Source organism: Zosterops lateralis (genome assembly GCF_965231275.1).
Source record: "Zosterops lateralis genome assembly, chromosome: 18".
NCBI lineage: Eukaryota > Metazoa > Chordata > Aves > Passeriformes > Zosteropidae > Zosterops > Zosterops lateralis.
The window spans coordinates 12,196,855-12,214,373 of NC_139778.1; the positions used below are offsets into that span (position 1 = coordinate 12,196,855).

Sequence of the window (17,519 nt, forward strand, 5' to 3'; positions counted from 1 at the left end):
TGTGCTCCCCTTAACCCTGCCTCAGGCTTTAGTTACTTTTAAAAGAAGCTGTACAATGCTGTGACCCCTGTAGGCTTCTGCTCAGCCAAGGCTAGTGGAGCCAGGTGTTTGGGAGCACAAGCTCTTCACCAGAAGAGGTCCACCTTGTGCAGCAATAGGCAGAGGCACACTGGGGGCAGGGGTGGGGATTTGTTTGGTACACACTCGGTGCCCTACAGAGTTGGAGCTGATTTAACCTGGAATGTTATTGTGAGAGCTGAGCTGAGCATGCTCCATCTGTAGCTGGACTAGAATGGTCAGAGATGAGACTCGATGGGAGCAGGGAACTGTTTACAATTTCTACAGTGGGAACTAGAGGTTATATTAGACAAAAATCTGACCTTTTTGAAATCACTATCTGAGAGTCAACGTACAGTGAGGAATATGCATTCTCTTTGTTTAATTTTTCTCTGAAAATACTGAATTACGGATTTTCAAATTCAGATTCCTGGAGATTTTTTGCAAATTTCAAATAAGGTGGTCTTGAAGTCCCTGGCCAGAGGCTGTGTAGATCACACATGTGTTAGGAGTGATTGAGTGATTTTGCCAGTGACTTTGCCCCAGACTCGCACTGTTTAAAATGTTCTGTCGTTCAGAAATGCGTGGACCATTCCAGGCTGATGCACCAGAAATGCTTCAGAGTAAAGGCTCATGCAGAGGCAGTGACAACTGTTGTGTGTTGCCCCTGAGGGAGCAGAAGGGCTGGAGTGGGGAGAAGGATAGAGAAAGGGACTTTTCAGGCAGCATGGTGAATTAGGTGGTGATTCTCATGCCTCAGAAGTTGTTTGCAACAGAGTTTTCCAAGGTCACAACTTCCTGATCAGGCCATGGGGAAGAAATACACATGCAGATGCTTTTAGATGATTGAATGTTCAGACCTGTATTTGCCTCTTGTTGGTCCTCTGATGCTGGTTCTGGTCTCCCTTGTTAACTTTGGTCTGTTTTCTGAAACGTCCTAAATTCTCTGCTTACCTCTGTTTACCCCTTGCCTGCCTCCCCAGCCCTGCAGCACTGTTGTTTTATTTTTGCTTCCTCAGTGCACATCTCAAATTTCTCTGGATGTCTCCTGAAACATGACTTTTTCAGTAAAACACCACAGGAATAATTACATCTCATTGTCTTTGAAATAAAAAACCTTATGGCAGGAATTTTGTTTAATTTGCTGCATTAAAGCCTTTGTTCTGTACCTGGCACCATTACTGGTGCTTGTTATATGTGTGGCAATTTCCCTGTTTCCTACTTGTGACATTTACTGTGAAATTCATTCTTTGTGGCAGCTCCCTGAAATGTGAAAACATGTTAAATTAGTGCCCTTTAAAGATTTGGAGGTGCCTTACAGGCCATTCTTAGGGGCTTCATTAGAAATCACAACTTTGTGAAGAACTTGGTCGATTTTAGTGTGAAACATCTCCAGTCTACAGTGGCCTTCCATGGACTGCAGTGCTGTGGCACATGGCAAAGGTGCAAAGCCTTGATTTTGATACAGAACTGGGACTGTTTAAGATGCTATTCTCAAAAGTGGAAAATTCTTTGAAAATGGAATGTTTAAGGAAAGGATTTTTTCTCATTTCTCATACTCTCTGTCACCATGAAAGAGAAATAATGTCCAACTAAGATAAAGAGTGTCAAATCCAAACTTGATTTAAGATACATTTTTATTCATGCCACATATAATCACACCATAGTCAAATTAAACTAGTGGTTGTGTTGAGAATTTGGATATAATTAAAGGAAAATGAAGTTTTAAAATCCAATCTTAACTATACAGAATCAGTACAATTACTTGCAAAAATGTGAAAAGAAAGTATAATCTCATGCTTAGAATATTTTTTAGGGCTTGTAACATTACAAAGAGATTATTATCACATTAGTTCACAGTTGCATGACTTTGCATTTTTGGCTTACCCAGCTGGCTCAACATAGGTAAATATGATGTGCAGGGAAAATAATTTGAGCTTCCTACACAGCTCAGTGAGCTCTTGTGTTGATCATTATGGCTTCGGAGCAAAGTCTTAAGGTGATAAAATCATCAGCTCATTACTGAATAGCAGTCAAATCAAAAACAACCTCCTTCCAAAAACAAAGTATTCAGAGCAAAATAGATAACATCACTGTGTATGGACCAGAGTTTGTCTGAATTACATCCAGATCTGGTCTCACATCTTCAAAAGGATCTGGTGAAGGTGCAGAGAAGGGGAATGAGGTTCATCAGAGATCTGCAATGTCTCCTGTCCATTTCTTTCCAAAGAAAGACTGAGTAGGTTAGGACTTGCCAGTCTGTAAAAGGATTGATTGGAAAGGGAATAACGTGCCAAGGAAAAGCAGGACTGCGTTGAGTTCTTGTTCTTGACTGTGAGTGGCATCAAGTGAGGCAAGCAGGAGCTGGAATAGATGGAAGAAGTTAGTTTGTGTGTCAAAAATCTGAGGCATAGAATGCCTTGTCACAGGGTGCTATGTACTAAAGTATGTACTGATCTGAGAGAAATTCGGACAAGTTCAAGGAAGATATTTAGTGTGCCTTGATATATACAAACCTCCTCGAGAGGCTTCTAAACTGAAAATTGTTGGTAGCTAATCACTTACAAGCAAGGATACTCTTTTCTGTTCATCTGGTGTTTGTTCACTGTTGGGGAACTGGCTGGATTGAATAGACTTCTGCTCTGTCTATGGTTCTTCTGTCCTTAGGAGAGCTGTGTTTAATGTCAGTGGCTGTGTAGCCTGTGTCCCTTGCTTGGGGCCCTTCAGCCCTTTCAGGTCATGGTCTGTTATGGCAGGAATGATTCTGTGTGTTTACAAACATTTTACTTGGATGAAGCATCAAACACGAAAGAAACAATTCCTGACGAGAATTTGTCATGCTGTTCTGGTTACCCAAACTGCTGTCAAAGACCACAGAACTCTGACCTGTGAGGATGGTGCTTTATCCCAGTTTGGGCTGGCTGATTCTGGAAGAAGCTTTGGTGCCATTAATCAGTGTAAATCCTTATTCCTCTTTAACTTTCACCATGTTAGTGCAGAAGAAAGGGGCTGAAGGGACTTTCTTCTCTGGACAGAAGCAGGTGTGGAAATCACTCCAGCTGTTGTGTCCATGCCCACTGTGTCACTGATGGCTGCCCTGTTTAGAGGAGTCTGCTCCAGTGAGGCTGTGCTGCCTGAGCCTCGTGGCTCTCAGGAAAAGTAACCCTGTCCCAGACCAGGAATGAAGGAGGTATTGTTTGTGGTGCTGGGCTAGGAGGGGCAGCGCTGGGGCTGGGACCTGCTCACTGCTTCTCACACGAGCTTGTGGCCCTCTAAGGTGAGAACTCTTCAGTCTGGTAAGAGGTTTGTGTGGGCCAGGGGTCCCCACTGGCTGTGAGACCGAGCACTGTAGAGCACCCTGCAGTGCCTGGCTGGGCTGGGTGGGGCTTGGTCTGTGCAGGGGGTTGTGGACACCTTTCCCTTTTCATTCATCTTGTGGTTCATGGAAGGGAAGCATCTTGTATTTTAGTCAGAGCTCCCCTTCTGTTCCCTGATCTGGAAGGAGGGAGGTGAAAAGACAAACCTGCTCTGTAAAGACAGGAGGGAGATGGTTAAGGTACTTTGTAAAATAATGTGACTTTGGTGTTGGGGAAGGAGGAGCTTTTGCTCTAAGGTGACCTGGCAGTGTGCAGCACCCCTGTAGTGAGAAGGCTTGTTCTGGAATAACAGTGTTGTGGTGCATAGGATGTGAATGTGGGTGAGGTGCTGTGGAGTGTGCAGTTCTTCTGGACATCACAGGAAAATGAGAGCTTGGGTAAAGTAACAGTACAACTAACTGCTCAAGTTTTTTGAGTTTTTTGATGTATCTTTGTTGAGTTTGGAGGATGTGTGAAAGGTTTGGGAGGAAGTTTGTCTTTAGTGGTAATACATCTCTTTAAGGGTTCAGGTTGTACCATGCAGCTGCCAAAATGTGCCACTTTTGCCCCAAATGCTGCATGTCTGTCATGTTAGCTGTGGCCTCTTGGGATGCTTGGCACCTGATGTGCTCCCCTTGCAGAGATGCCTGCACATAACCTGACTCTTGATTTTTCCAAAGCAGGTACTACCATAGTGTATCAAGCTATTCTGGATTTTTTTTACCACACTTAATTTTCGTGTTATCCCAGGTCCTAGAGTTAGCAGTAGGCTATTTTCCTCTCTACAGACTATGTTGGTGTTGTTGGAAAAATGGATGGTGTCTGAGGCAGTAATGTGACCATATTTGAGCATTCAAATATTTATAAATTACTGAAATTTGTGCTGAAGCCAATAAAAGAAGTGACCGCAGATGGCGGAGTACCATATTACCAATACTTCTGTTCTTTCCACCCTCTCCCTCCAGTCAGGCTGACAGGTTTGGCACCACATTCATTACATTTGATCACTTACAATGAAGGGAGAACCTTTGCGCTGCTAGCAAAACCAGGAAAAAAGACAAATGTTGTTGACTTCTTTGCCAAGATACTTGGACTGAAAGAACTGTCTGAAGTGAATTCTCCCAAAATCTGTGTGTATTTACAGTATAGTGAACACACAGATTGGCAGCAATGTGGAGTTTTTGGAACCCATAAAGACTTCAAGGCATTGCTTTGATTTTTTGTTGTTGCTGTTTTTGCTGGCGGCCTTCTCCTCATGTCCCTTGAAGTGTTTTATAATGTTCTGCTCTCCAGAGCTGATCAACCACAGGCTTCCCTGTTGTAGCACTTGGCTCTGGGTTCCTTATAGCTCCGGTGGCTTGTTTGTGTTTTTTCTAGGCTGTCTGAGCTTTTCAGAGTTGCTTCTTAGTTTCTTTCTCCTCCCAGAAATAGGCGGTTTTGTAGTGGGTTTCTGGGGTGGGTTAGTGGAAAAAAAATCATTGATTGCTGTGTTAATATTAGGAAAGATTTAGCAGAAAGTCAGAGTACCAGTCACTGGAAAAGTCGAGGCAGCAGAGAGGGCAGGAGGCCATCCTCTGTCTACAGAGGAGCTAAAGGAATCCACAGGCTTCCACATAAATATTTAGGTCTTCTAGTCAGGTCTTAGAGTGCACTGAGTGTTTCCTCCGTTGCATACCATGAGGCAGAAATCCAGATGAGCTGTTTGTTCCTTTCTTTGCCTTTGATTCTCTTTCCATATCCTATTTGTTAATGCCAGTTTGGGCATGCTTGTTCAGTGAACCTGATTACAACTCAGGCAGTACGAAGCCTTCTCTTTTGGCAAGAGTCTGAATGCAATTTCAGAAAAAATTACTTCATCAGAGTCAGTCCATCAGAGGCATTTCCTGTGGCAGGCCTTGTGGTTATTGCACTCACTAGCAAAGAAAATTGCAATTAATACTGAAATTCATCCAGCACAGAGGATGGCATTCACCTAAAAGTTTTAGTCTTCTCCATACAGGATTTTATTATCTGACTGCATTTGATAGCAATCTCACCTTCTCTTTGTGGTGAGGTCTGTTACTTGTGCTTGCAGAAGCTGTCCATGCTTGCCTCGTGATGCTGGCTTTGAGGACAGCTGAGTTCTTCAATCCCAGTGACAGGCTCCCTGCACAACTGGATTTGGAGTGGAAATCCTGCCCAAGATGTTCACTGCTACTGTCAGTTTTGAAGGCCAGATCTTTTGGGTCTCAGCTATCAAGGTCTCAGTTGAATGCTCTTTATACTTGGATTCTGTCATAAGTAGCTGTCTCAAAAGAGTGTTTTCAAATCTTATCTTTGCCTTATGAATTTTAAAGGTCGCCTGCCCTAGCTGGATCAGACCTCCTCCATGCTGGCCACAGAATATCCATCTCCTCTGGCAGTCGAAGTCCACATTGCAGCTTTGTTCTCAGGTTATAAACATGAACTGCTTGATCTGCCTCTTTCACCATGACTGTGGTGTTTATTTCTGTTTCTGCAATGCTGTGCAGTCTTGCTGAAGAAACTTTTGATCCACCGGCCTTCCAGTTGAATTTTCCAAGAGCTAGTTTATGTGTTTGGGGTGTGTGTACTATGCAATATTTCATGTTGGTAGCTTGGGTTTCTCCCTCCATGCGCGTGTTCCTTTGAAGTGCTTATTTTCTTATTCATCTTCCTAACATCAGTCTAACAGCAGACCTGTGGCACTCTGATCTTCTCAGATTGTGTAACGGAAAGAATGCTGCTCCTTCTGGCAGCTGCAAGTTCCCTTCAGCAGCAGCCTCTGCCTGATCTGACAGCATTGCTCTGTCAAGGAAGAGAACAACTTCCCGGGAATAATCATCTGCAATGCTCTGTTCTAAGATTTTTTTGCATATGTATGTCTGAGAAAGAGGAAGTGTTGAGTTTGAGGAGGTTTCCGCCTGAAATATTTTCCGCGTTCTAGAAAAGAAGTTACTAAAACACGCAGAAAAACAAAGCAGAAATCTCTCTGCTGTATCACAGCTGGATTCACAAGAGACTGTTGTTCTAAAGTGGATATTTTTATCATGGAATGTGAGATGCAGCAGCCCCAGTGGTGCCACTCCACAGCCAGGATGCCGTGCTGTCACAAACCACGCTCACCACCGCAGTGTCCAAGTAACTGTTCGCTATCTCTCTGAGTAAAACCCGAGTTACTCAACTGCATAGTTTCAGACTAAATGTGGCTTTATGAGTAACAGGCTGGTCCTCAGATCTCTGAAATAGAAAGTGTTCATTTAAACTTCTGCAACTGTAACTAAGCAAATGGATGAAGCTGTGTTATATCTTTTTAAAATCTGAGGAGGATCTGTTTTAAAATCTGAGATTATTTAGAATGATACTTACTAAATGAGGAGGGTAATGGGCAGGACATTGACTTCCTTTTCTCCTAGCATCAGTGACTTTCTAATCCCTTCAGAAGAAAGCTGTCCTGTGATTATGATCTTGGATGGGGCTCTGGAGACTTGCATGCTTAGTTCTCATTGCTGTTGCTGCCATCCTGTGTGACCTTGAGTAAGTCTTCTCTTTAGGTCTCAGCTTTTCATCTGTATAAAAAAGTAAAGCCTCAAAAAACTGAAGCAAAAAAAAAGGAAACCCACAAAAATAAAAACAACCCACAAACTCAAAGTATTTTTATTTACATCGCATCTATATGATTGCACAATGGGACACCATTTTTGGCTGGATTTCTGGGTATTGGTGCAGTGAATTTGACTGTATGCCTTTCACAGTGTGACTTTAACGTTACGGTTCAATAGATTAATAGCATTTATTTCCTCAGTCAGAATGGCAGGGTTTTTTTTGCTGGAAATCAAAGCAGCAAGGAAGAGAAGTACTGGGTGTTGGAGTGTAGTAATTAGCTGTTGGCTCAGTCCTATTGTGGTAATTTTCTGCATATAAGTGAGTGGAGCTTTTTGAATTACTTGTTTCGAACATTCTTTGATTCTTTTGGTCAGTCTGGCAGGCTCAGTGTGATTCTAAGAGTTCTCAAAATCTGTTCTGATTCACAGATGTTCTTGGAAGAGCCCTACGCAGTGAACTGCAGAGTTGTTCTTCTAGAAACATTGGCAGATGCATTAGAACAACTGCAAACATTAGAATAGCTGACTTGAGGATACAGTTTTCAGGTGATGGTCTGCCCAGGGTTTGATCATTACATTCTTAGGTGTGTTAGAGAATGCTGAAGGCTTTGACTTGGGGCTCGTATGTTTTCACAGACAGAATCTACTAAAACCTCCTCATCTTTATGCTCAGACAGTCCTTGGACAGTGGGATCATTCTACTGGCCTCTTTTATTTTTAATGTGAAATTGCTACTGATTTAAATACTTTAAGATTATAAAAAACTCTGGGACAGCACTGGGTCCTGCCAGTGACTGGCTAGAGAATTCCTGGGTGATGTGTAGCTGGCTGCCTTCTGTGTGCACCCTCAGGGAGTGCTGGGATTGGGGTGGTACTTGACAATTCCTCGCAAAGGAAGCTAGACCAAGGGTTCTGTGCTTGAGCCAATAGTCTGTTTGAATTGAAGAAAAATAACTTAATGGATGGAGGTTTAGAAAGAGGGGACCCCATGTTGGCTGACCCCTAGGAAAGGATAGGGATGCAGGGCAAGCAGCCATGGGAAGGACATTGCATTCTGTGTACTTGAGGGCTGCTGTCTAGCTCCTTTAAGTTTCTTTCAATTAAGATTTTGAACTGAAACATTTGGACTGAAGTTTTGCCAGCACTGGGAAATGGTTGTGGACGTGGATCCTGAAACTGTGAGCTGTGGTTATTTGACGACCTGGGAGTAAATAGGGTAGAGGTTTATAGTGGGGCACAGTCTGTCTATGTGTTTGTTGGTTGAGTGAGTCTGTCTAGCTCTTGGTCTGTTTCTCACTCTCTTTCTCTCTTTGTGCCTCACACAGGCCCTGCCATGAATTTTCTCTGACCCCTTGGGGCCATTCCCACATGAGGCTTTGATGTGTGTGCCCAGAGCTTGATTGACAAGGAAGTTTCAGTGGCAACAGCAGGGAAACGAAGAGAAAAGGGCAGGGCTTTGAACTAAAGGGCTTTGAGTTCTGAGTTTCTGTGCTTACTTATCTCCTTCAGAATGTTAATTATTTACCAAGATAATTGGTCAGGAGGCAAAAAAAAGAGAGGGGAGGTTATTAAAAAATTCCAACACTAACACACTACAAAAACCTCATTTTCCAACTTGCAGCTGGCATGAAAAGGATGTTGTGTGTAAAAGGGCTTGAGTGTATGTGTGTTGGGGGGGCCCTTTTTAAGGCACCCATTTCCTAAATAGACGAATGCTGTAGAAACATCAAAGCTCTTGTGAAAGTTTTTTCTGGGGTTTCTAAACTATGTCTGGTACTTTGTAATTAAAAAAGTTTATGGTGAGCTGTCTTTGTGACTGGAGCACAACCAGGCAACCTTAGGCCATGTTGATTGAGGAAAGAAATGTTAAAAGACCTAATAAATAATTCTTTTGCTAAAGTGTCAGTTCAAGGATGTGAATTCGCCTGGATGCTTTAGCAGGAGCTGAGCCTTGGAGTAGAGTGATAAATGTCTCCTGTTTCAGCCTAGCGTGATGTTGACTGTGCTGCATGACACAGTCTCCTATGGCCTCTGGATTAATGTCAGAAAAATGTGTAATACCATATGCTCATCTGAAGCTTGTAGGCAGGAAGAGAGGTGAAGCTATTTCATTTTTCCTTCAGTTAATACAGTTTTATTAGTCTCCATATTAGGCAGCAGTCCACAGCCTCCTCTGTGAAGATCAGGGTTCTGTTGAGTTCTGGTAATTGCTGTGCTGGATTGGGTCCAAGGACCATCATTCCAGTATCCAGCTTGGGCTGATGGTGGCAACAGAGGCTCAAGAAAACTTCAGAGCAGTCAGTCTGCCCCGCACAGTTCCCAAGTACATATGAGTGATATCATGTGGGGCAGTGACTTGCTTTTATCTGATTATTTATTTATTGGATCAGTGGGAAAAGTTTAGTGTTACTGTTTTGCCAGGGAAAACGTAGACAATAAATTAACATTTGCTGTCCAGTTTCTGGCTGTAGCAGTACTTGCCTCTTTTACACTGATGATTTGGTTTCTATACCTGTCTCTTAGTACAAGGCTTCCTAAAAGCTTAACAGAATTATTTCAGCTAGTTATTCTTTATGTGGTATTACTGGCATATAATGCAGGTAATAAATATGATGGTTATTTTTTCAGAATCCTTTCTGGTACAGCTGATATTATATATTATTAATTATATATAATTAATATTATATATTATTAATTATATATATTATATATTAATCTTCTGCATATCATACCCTTTTAAAAATCTAAGCCTGAGCTTGCAGTAGTGTCTGTTTTTAGCATGAAATGGATGCACCACCAGATGTGGTAGTGTAGTGCTTTGTGATGTATCCCTGAGTTTTTTGAAGATGTGGTCTGACACTGTAGGTGGCAGAGCAACCTCCATAGGTGGGTCCCTCCTTTATACCTACAGGTGCATTTGTGATTCCTCGGTTGAACAGGGAGTGTGTGAGTCCAGTTTCACAATTTCTCTGGTGCCCAGAAAAGGACCAAAAGATAGTGAAGTGACCTGCATCTGACATGTGGGGAGAGGGAGAGAGCCTGGAAAAAAGCAGCTCTGGGGGGTCTTGTCAATGTGTGTAGTAAAAGAGATGGGAAACAGCAAGCAATGTGGTCCAGAGTTCTTAGCAGTGCCCTGTAAAAGGACAAGAGGAAATGAACACAAATTACAGGAACTTCCACTGAAATAAAAGGAAAAAAGAAATAACCACCAAACTCACTGGATAGAAAAAAAATGTTTGAATATGGCAATTATTCTGATAAGTACAAACTAAGAATTCAGGTTGGATATATAAAAGGAAATATTTAATCCTGGAAAGGTGGTGAAACTAGCTAAATTTCAACTATAGACAGGGTGTAAATGTAATAAAATGATTTTGAATAGATTTTGGAAGGGCATAAGTGGATTTCTCTTCTCTTGGTGTCCTGCAGTGAGCACTTGCTTTAGAAGTCTCATCACCTGTTAGGAAGAGCTGATCATAGAATTTTCCTTCATGTTTTACTCTGAGTGGCCTGTGCTCTGCACAAGTTTAAGTTTTTCTGAATTACAGATGGTTAGTGACCTTGGCTTGAGCTCCATGAATTTGTCTATAGCTGTCTAACCTGCCTCTAATGTTCATAGTGAACTGTGAAAGTATCCACAGACAGTGATACCTTCTTTTCCCCTTTTGCTGCAGGCTAAACTTTTTCCAACTGCTGTCATTCATTTTGGATCGGAGGAGTGCAGGGGTGAGTGCATTTCCTCTCTCCTTCAGCTGACTCTGTAGTTCCTGTGGTAGACTCAGTATTGCATCCTTACTGTCAGAGTTCTTCTGTCAAAAGAAACTGCAGTCCCTGAGAATGCTGGTGAATGTCCCCATTCTGACTGGCTAAAGCTCTTCAGATCTGGTTTGGTCAGTTGGCTTGACCACAGATGGAGACATTGCACCTCTTCTATGGGATTTGATAGGCTGGGGATCCATTGTCTGCCATGGGATCAAGAATGATAGAAGAATGATGCCATAAAAGAAAAACCCTGTTGTTCAAAATGTTAACTAAACAAATGTCTATGAAATGCTTTTGCAGAGTTCCCGTGGTAGTGGACTGGCTGGAGACTGTAGAACAGATCTGAATCTTTGGTTCTTTGGCATCTCTGGTTTATGCTTAGAGTTCCTGTTTCTCCCAGAGACAGAGGATGCTCTGGCTTCACAGGAAAGTTCCTTAGATGCAGTGAGCACTGAAAGATGTTAAGGTCTTTTAGTTTGAATGATGAAATAGAACACCTCTGAGTCACAAGAGAAACTGGCTTGGTTCAGTAATGTCCTGTGTCATTTGGGGGAAGCTGATGTAGGTTTACTGTAGTGTACAGCAGGTATTTTTTGAGCTGAGAGCTACATGATACTGTGGTGATTGATGTATCTATGTTACCAAATAAGTGATTTGGTTCCATTTCTACAGCTTGTTACCTGAAATCAAACCTGCTGAGCTCTGCAGTTTCTCCTTCTGCAGCTGATGTATTAGTGGCCAGGTATGTTGGGGTTGAACAGAGTTGCAAATGCCTCAGTATTTCAGGAATGGGAAGCATGACATGAACCCATCTTACTACGGAAACTACTACTAAAGAAATGTGAAGATACCAGGACTTCCTTCTTTCCAGAAAACAGTCATACTTGGCTTCAAAGCTTTGTGAGTCCTTTGCAAAGTAGGATTTCAGTGACTTAAATAAATACTAGTGCTTCTATTGTAGAAAAAGAAGAGCTTTTTCAATCTAACTTTAAAAGTTTAAAGATGGTTGTGGTACAGGGGGGTATTATGAAAAATGAAGCTTGATTCTACTTGCTTATTTCCTTTCTCCAATGTTTGTCTAGATCAGTTTCTTCTGCTTCATCAACTTCAGCATCAGCAGCTCCATCCCTATCTGAACCAGACGTGGGGAGTGACAAAAAGACTGTTGAGCAGCCAGAAGCAGCCAGCACTCAGGGAGCTCCACAGGTGTTCAGAAAGGCCCCTGGGAAAATACCCAAATGGCTGAAGCTTCCAGGTATCAATGAATCCTAGGAGAGCTGTGCTCATTCTTCATTCTGAACTGCCCCAAAAGCAGCCTCCTCTCTGTCAAGCCTGTTGGATATTGATGGTATTGTTGCAGATTTCAGCTTTTGCTTGCAGGACATTTGGTTCACTGCTTGTCAGTCACAAATTTGTTGGTGACTAAAAATTCAGCCTTCACTGGAGAAGTATCTGAATGCCAGAATAAATGGCTTATGTGTGTATTTTAAGTGAGAATTTATACAGAATATGAAGCAATTATAAAAGGATTTCCTGAATTGAACAATTGGCAATATTCACTTTTTGATGCAGTGGCAAAGACAGGGGGAATGGGGGGAAGAGGAGGAGAAAGAAAGAGAAGAAAAAAAAAAAAAGACATTCAGTCTACTCCCTTAATATCAGCAAATCTAGTATTTAGCATTTAACAGCTGTTATGAAGGGTTAATAATATGCTCTATGCTGCCTGTTAATAACATGAAGGATTATTAGGAGAACAGGAAGTTTCTTGCTCCAGAAGTTGTGATGTATTTGCCATTTCATCTCCCCAAGTGCTCACTTGTGGTCCCCAATGCTGCCTGAGCACAGCAGTGACCAAACCCCTCAGCCACCAGTTCGTGTTATTGAGAAATTAGTAAGTGATAATTACATGTTAAGTGTTTTAACGGTGCTGTGTTTATTTTGTAGGTGGAAAGAGATGAAGCATCCTGGGCTGCTGGACCACTGTGCAGCTGTCAGCTGTGCCCTTTTCTCCACAAACTTACTGAGAATGTGTAAAATGTGTTGGTGGCCCTGGAGAGAGCTAATCTGTATGAACATTAGTTATAAAAAGAGAATGGCTATTTGAGATACCATTTGCACCTGGTGAAGGAGTGGAGAGCCTGTTTGTGGTCTTTGTGACTACAGAAGCAAGGTTAGAGGTTAAATTTAAGGTTTCTTGCATGCAAATAATAACAATAGAGAATTAAGGGGGACGTGATTCCTATATACTTTCTGCAAAGGACTTAATTTCTATCCATATTTTTAAATTCAAATCCTCCCAATTTCACCTTCACTTGAGTCTAGCTGCCTGTATTCTAGCAGCAAGATATAATCAGGTTCAGCTTTACCTATAATTGTTAAGTGGTGTCTAGAACAAGACTTCTCTCTGCCTCTTAGTGATTAGGGTTAGTGCTGCTGATAATTCTGGACATAGATGGCTGGAAAATGAATGAAGAGGAAGCACTTAAGTTACTTAAATGAGTTCAGATCAGTGAACTTTCCTGTGAAGCACTCGGGCTGCTGCACTCGTGTTCAGTTGCCAGAATCTTGTTTACAAGCAACACAGGTGTCAGTTCATGGAATGCCCGTTGAGCTCGTTTCTGCCCTAAGGTCTAGTTTTATTTTCACTGTGTATAATTACCATCAGTTACAGGAAGGGAAAAAACATCCAGCTAAAGGGTCTTTGCAAATGACAGTTGATTGGTGGCCTGAGTATTCCCAGAGCAGGTAGCTGTGCTCTGACCACAGTTAGTGTACAGGGGAAAGGCCCAGTCCAGATTTTTGTCTCCTGCAGACATTGTGGGGGGATGAATATGGATTAGAATTGCCCTTCCACTGGAGATGAACTCTGTTGTGCCATGGCAGTCATGGTGTTGGGTTTTATTTGAAGTCTTCTCCATGGATCAGTGATCCATGGAGAGCCGGGGTTCCATGGTACTGTAATACCACGTTTTCCATTTTCCTTGTTTCCTCCCTGCACTTTATGTGCATCTGCACAATTTGTAGATGTAATAAAGCAGAGTGGCCACGGGGGCCCTTTTGGTCGGTCCCTTTGATAACTTCTTGCCCTGGCACTTGGTGTGTCTGTCAGTTCACAGGAAACTTCTCTCTTTTCAATAGGCCTGTCATGCCTCGTTCCCTTCCTCCCATTTTTTTTCAACAAAGCAAAACGGAGCTTTGTACCATCTGAATGAACTTCAGAGTGGCTAGAAAGGGCACCCTGGGTTCCTGGCACTTGTCATTGTCTTCCTGGCTGGCCAGCATTTCCCTTCAGGTCTAATTACTTCCAAATGCTCACAGATGCTTTGAAGAAACTTGGAGGGAGGGGGAGGCATGAAAGAAAGGTGGAAGAGGAAGGAGATTCAAAGCAGAAGGAGTGCAGAATGCTTTAGCAAAAAAGGTGATTGATTTCTTATATGACACCCAAACGTAAACAGGGAACGCGTGTGGCCACTGGCAGTGGGAATGTGAGAGCACTGTGTACAGCTCCTGTGCTAAATCCTCCCTGTGGAAAGCAAACCCTTCTACCACTTGAGAGGCTATAAAAGACATACCACAGCAAACCAAAAAACCAGTAAAGAAATGTTTAAAGTTTATTACTGTTTAGTGGGTTAAGTGTGGGCTGAGCCTACGCTGCATAGGACTGTTGGTATTTTGGTTCAGGTGCTGTGTCAGTCTCATTCATGTCACACAAATCAGAGGCAGATGGTAGCTAGAGCTGCCTTGCTGAATTTATACAGGATATACTGTGGGGAAACCAGGACCCATTGCTAATGATTGGTGAAATACTTGTGCTGGTGTTTTTGTTTCCAGGATTAGAATGTGCAGAAGCAGTGTGGTTGGGAAGAAGTTGCAGTGTCCTTTCAGATGTGCCAGTCCTTATTCTTTGAAGAGCACAGTACTCAAATAGTGCAATCTGCTTAACTGATTTGCTTAGCTGTTTTAATGATGTCAGTTTTTGTAAAGGGTTAGCACCATAAGTATCCCCCTGCAAGCACCTGACATGAGAAAACAAGTTTAGGGACACAAGTAGCAATATCAGTGTTCTTGGGGCAGTTTCATGGGTTAAGTGTAGGGATTTTACATTGCTGACTGTGTTCCCTCAGGCAGTTCTGCCCGTGCTTGTCTCTTGTGTAACTTAGCCATGCATCAAGCCCAGTTTAACCACAAGAATGAAAAATTGCTACCTTCAGTAGCTAGAGAAGAGGTCTTTTTCCCCTTCCCTATACAAAGAGTTACTTTTAGCTGCTGCTGCTATTCAGTTGCTGCTTTATTGTGGATGTCCACATCGGCAGTTGTCTGTGTGTCAGGGAAGGCAACTTGAGCCTTTTTAGGGCAGCAGCTTTGGGACTGCTGTTTCAGTAGGAGTCAGAGTGCAGGCAGAGATGAAATCTGAAATCTGGAAAAGGCAAGGAAGTAGGAGTGAATTCTTTAAGGGGGACAGCACACCCCCACTTTTAAAATAGTGGGCTGTTCACTAAGGTACTTGATACAAGGATTCCTGCTGTGCCAAAGAACAGTACCTGCAGACACCTGATAAACTGGTTTTGTTTCAGTATTGCTTCTGCTATAGTAGCTGAACTCATCCCCAGGTCCCCATTTTAGGGCATTCAAAGGTAGTATCACTTTTTTTTTTTTTTTTTTTGCTATTGCCTTTTTTTCCCAATGGTTGTGGGGCTGAAGGTTGAATTAGGTCAGTTCCTTCATTGCATGTGTTGTACAGCTGAACAGTTGTCTCAGCTGAGAAGCTGCAGGACTTCTTAAGCCGGTACTGTCACCAGAATGTACTAAAACTGCAGTTTTTGTGAGGGTTCCAAGTGGTTGGTGTCTTGAGGGATGACCCTGATAGCTCCTAGTCCCAAGTGCACAGTGACCTCCTGAGCCTCTGCCTGTCACAGCTGTCCCTGAGGAAAGGAGTGCTCTGTTGCTGCTCCTGCAGTGAGGCAGCTCCGTGCAGGCAGCCCTGCATTTCCCAGCAGAGCCACTTGGGTTGTGCGGGTCCTGCCCACATGTGTAAGGTTTCCTATTTCACAGTGGCCCCCCCGCTGCCAGAGGGGCCAGGCTGTCCCGTGATGTGGGATTCTCACACATGCTGTTTGTTATTTTGTCCTTTTTTTTCCTTTCGTCCTACAAAGATTTAGGGAAGAGGGTGGGTGAGGGGAAAACTGCAAGTCTTTGAAGCAACTTGACTTTTGATGATGAATTGCAGCAAAGAGCCTACACAAGGAAGGGAGACTTGTTTTTAACTTACTGATGTTTCTTTGTGAGAACAAATTTATAGCAGAGGGGGGAGCAGCCTCTGAGGAGAATATTGAATGGTTAAAAGGTTTCAAGCATTCTTTGATGTCACAGCCCTGGAGAAATACTGGAAGGTAGTGAGGAACAGACACTGTTTATTTATAAAATAAAGATCAGTTACCTGCTCTTGGCAAGAGCCTGTGACTAAGCTCCTGTTAATGACCTATTCATCAGAAAGGCTTGGAGCTGCACCTGGAGTTGCTGTCACAGCTGCCTGCTTGAGGCAGTGAGAGCCTGGGAGCTGGATGGTATTTCCAGCCATTAAGTATTTCCATGCATCTCTGTGAAGCAGCATCTCTTTCTCATGTTAGCTGAGAAAGCAACAGCATCTTACCACGTTGTGAAATACAGGCCTCTGTTACAGGAGTAAGGCAGCAAGATGGGAACCAGTTGTGCGCTCAGCTGAACAAAATAAGCCTGTGGTGGCAGCTTCTTCTCAAAAATAGCATCTGACAGCATTGTTGCTTTGGGCTGTGTTGTGCTTGGTAAAGGAGAGAGGGAACAAAAGCAAAATGGCAGAGGAAGAGAAAGTTGAGACAGCTCGTCCCAGAGTTTCCCTGAGGCTGAGACACGTCAGGTCGGGACTGTGCTGACAGGTGACATGTGCTTCAGGAGGCCTCTAGAAATCCAGCAGCTGTAAGGAAAGAGCAGCAAACAAGTCAGGACAGAGGCTGGGTTCTCAAAACAGCTCCCAAAGGATGAGGATCAGGCTGTTTCAGCTCATACCCATATCCTGCTCCCAGCAGTTCAGGCCCACAGCCACATACCAGCTGCGGCAGCACCTTCTCCAGCTGCTCGGTGTCCACCTTCTCCAGGTCCTCAGCCTGGGCCTGCCGGGCCGCCCGCGCTGCCGCTTCTGCAGCCCCGGGAGAGACAGGGCAGGGCTGTGAGAGTCTGGGCCTTGTCACTGGGCCGTCTCGGCCGGGGGCCGGGCTGGTATCCCCAGAGGGAGGAAGGTGTCCCGGCGCCCCGGAGGAGTGCGGGAAGGAAGGCGGGAGTGCGGCGGGGCTGGGGCGGGACAGGAGTGCAGGGCCCAGTGCTAAAGCTGGGCCGGGCCGGCCCTGCGCGCTCACCTCGGACGAAGACCTTCAGCAGCTCTGCCATCAGCAGCTGCGCCTCAGCGTTCACTGCAACGACAGGGCGCTCAGGGAGGGCGGGGGCGCGGCCCGGACCGCCCGGACCCCCCCGCCGCCGGCTCGGTACCTCGGGTCCGCGCGTCTCGGAAATGGAGGCGGAGCAGCCGATCCACGGTGTCCTGCGCGGAGAGAGGGACGGGTGAGAGAGGAAGGGACGGCCGGGGCCGCGCCCCGCGCCCGAAGCGGCCGCACCTTCCTAAAGCTGCCGCGCTCCTCCATGGCCGCGCCTGCCGGGGGCGCGCGGGGCGGGAACGCGCGCGGCGGGATCAGTTCCGGGGGAAGGCGCGCGG

General features: G+C 44.2%; 2 protein-coding genes across 3 annotated transcripts in view; one reads left to right on the top strand and one right to left on the bottom strand.

Annotated features, from left to right (window-relative positions):
- ASPSCR1 (ASPSCR1 tether for SLC2A4, UBX domain containing) overlaps window positions 1-15,912 on the top strand; it is a gene marked incomplete at its 5' end in the record, with an annotated part of 34,958 nt that extends 19,046 nt beyond the window's left edge. Inside the window, 4 exons of the mRNA XM_083874469.1 lie at window positions 10,690-10,741; window positions 11,450-11,519; window positions 11,860-12,032; window positions 12,722-15,912. Coding sequence (XP_083730595.1) covers window positions 10,690-10,741; window positions 11,450-11,519; window positions 11,860-12,032; window positions 12,722-12,735 — 309 coding nt within the window. The 3' untranslated portion in view covers window positions 12,736-15,912. The remainder of the gene's footprint in view (window positions 1-10,689; window positions 10,742-11,449; window positions 11,520-11,859; window positions 12,033-12,721) is intronic.
- A 119-nt stretch (window positions 15,913-16,031) lies between these two features.
- CENPX (centromere protein X) lies at window positions 16,032-17,478 on the bottom strand. Of its 2 annotated transcripts, none has more exons than XM_083874471.1 (5): window positions 17,422-17,478; window positions 17,297-17,348; window positions 17,167-17,220; window positions 16,861-16,949; window positions 16,032-16,727 (listed from the first exon to the last, which is right to left on the bottom strand). In XM_083874471.1, exons 1-5 carry the CDS (start codon window positions 17,446-17,448, stop codon window positions 16,713-16,715), a joined length of 237 nt encoding a protein of 78 aa, XP_083730597.1. In that variant the 5' UTR covers window positions 17,449-17,478; the 3' UTR covers window positions 16,032-16,712. The 2 variants fall into 2 exon arrangements, with proteins under 2 accessions (XP_083730597.1, XP_083730596.1); XM_083874470.1 differs by having other exon boundaries at window positions 16,820-16,949.
- Between the last annotated feature and the right edge of the window lie 41 nt (window positions 17,479-17,519).

Coding starts and splice junctions, on each gene's coding strand:
- CENPX (XM_083874470.1), bottom strand. CDS start 17,448: ATGGAGGAGCGCGGCAGCTTTAGGAAG. Junction 17,349..17,421: donor AGCGCGGCAGCTTTAGGAAG/GTGCGGCCGCTT, acceptor CTCTCCGCGCAG/GACACCGTGGATCGGCTGCT. Junction 16,950..17,166: donor GCTGAAGGTCTTCGTCCGAG/GTGAGCGCGCAG, acceptor CCGGGGCTGCAG/AAGCGGCAGCGCGGGCGGCC.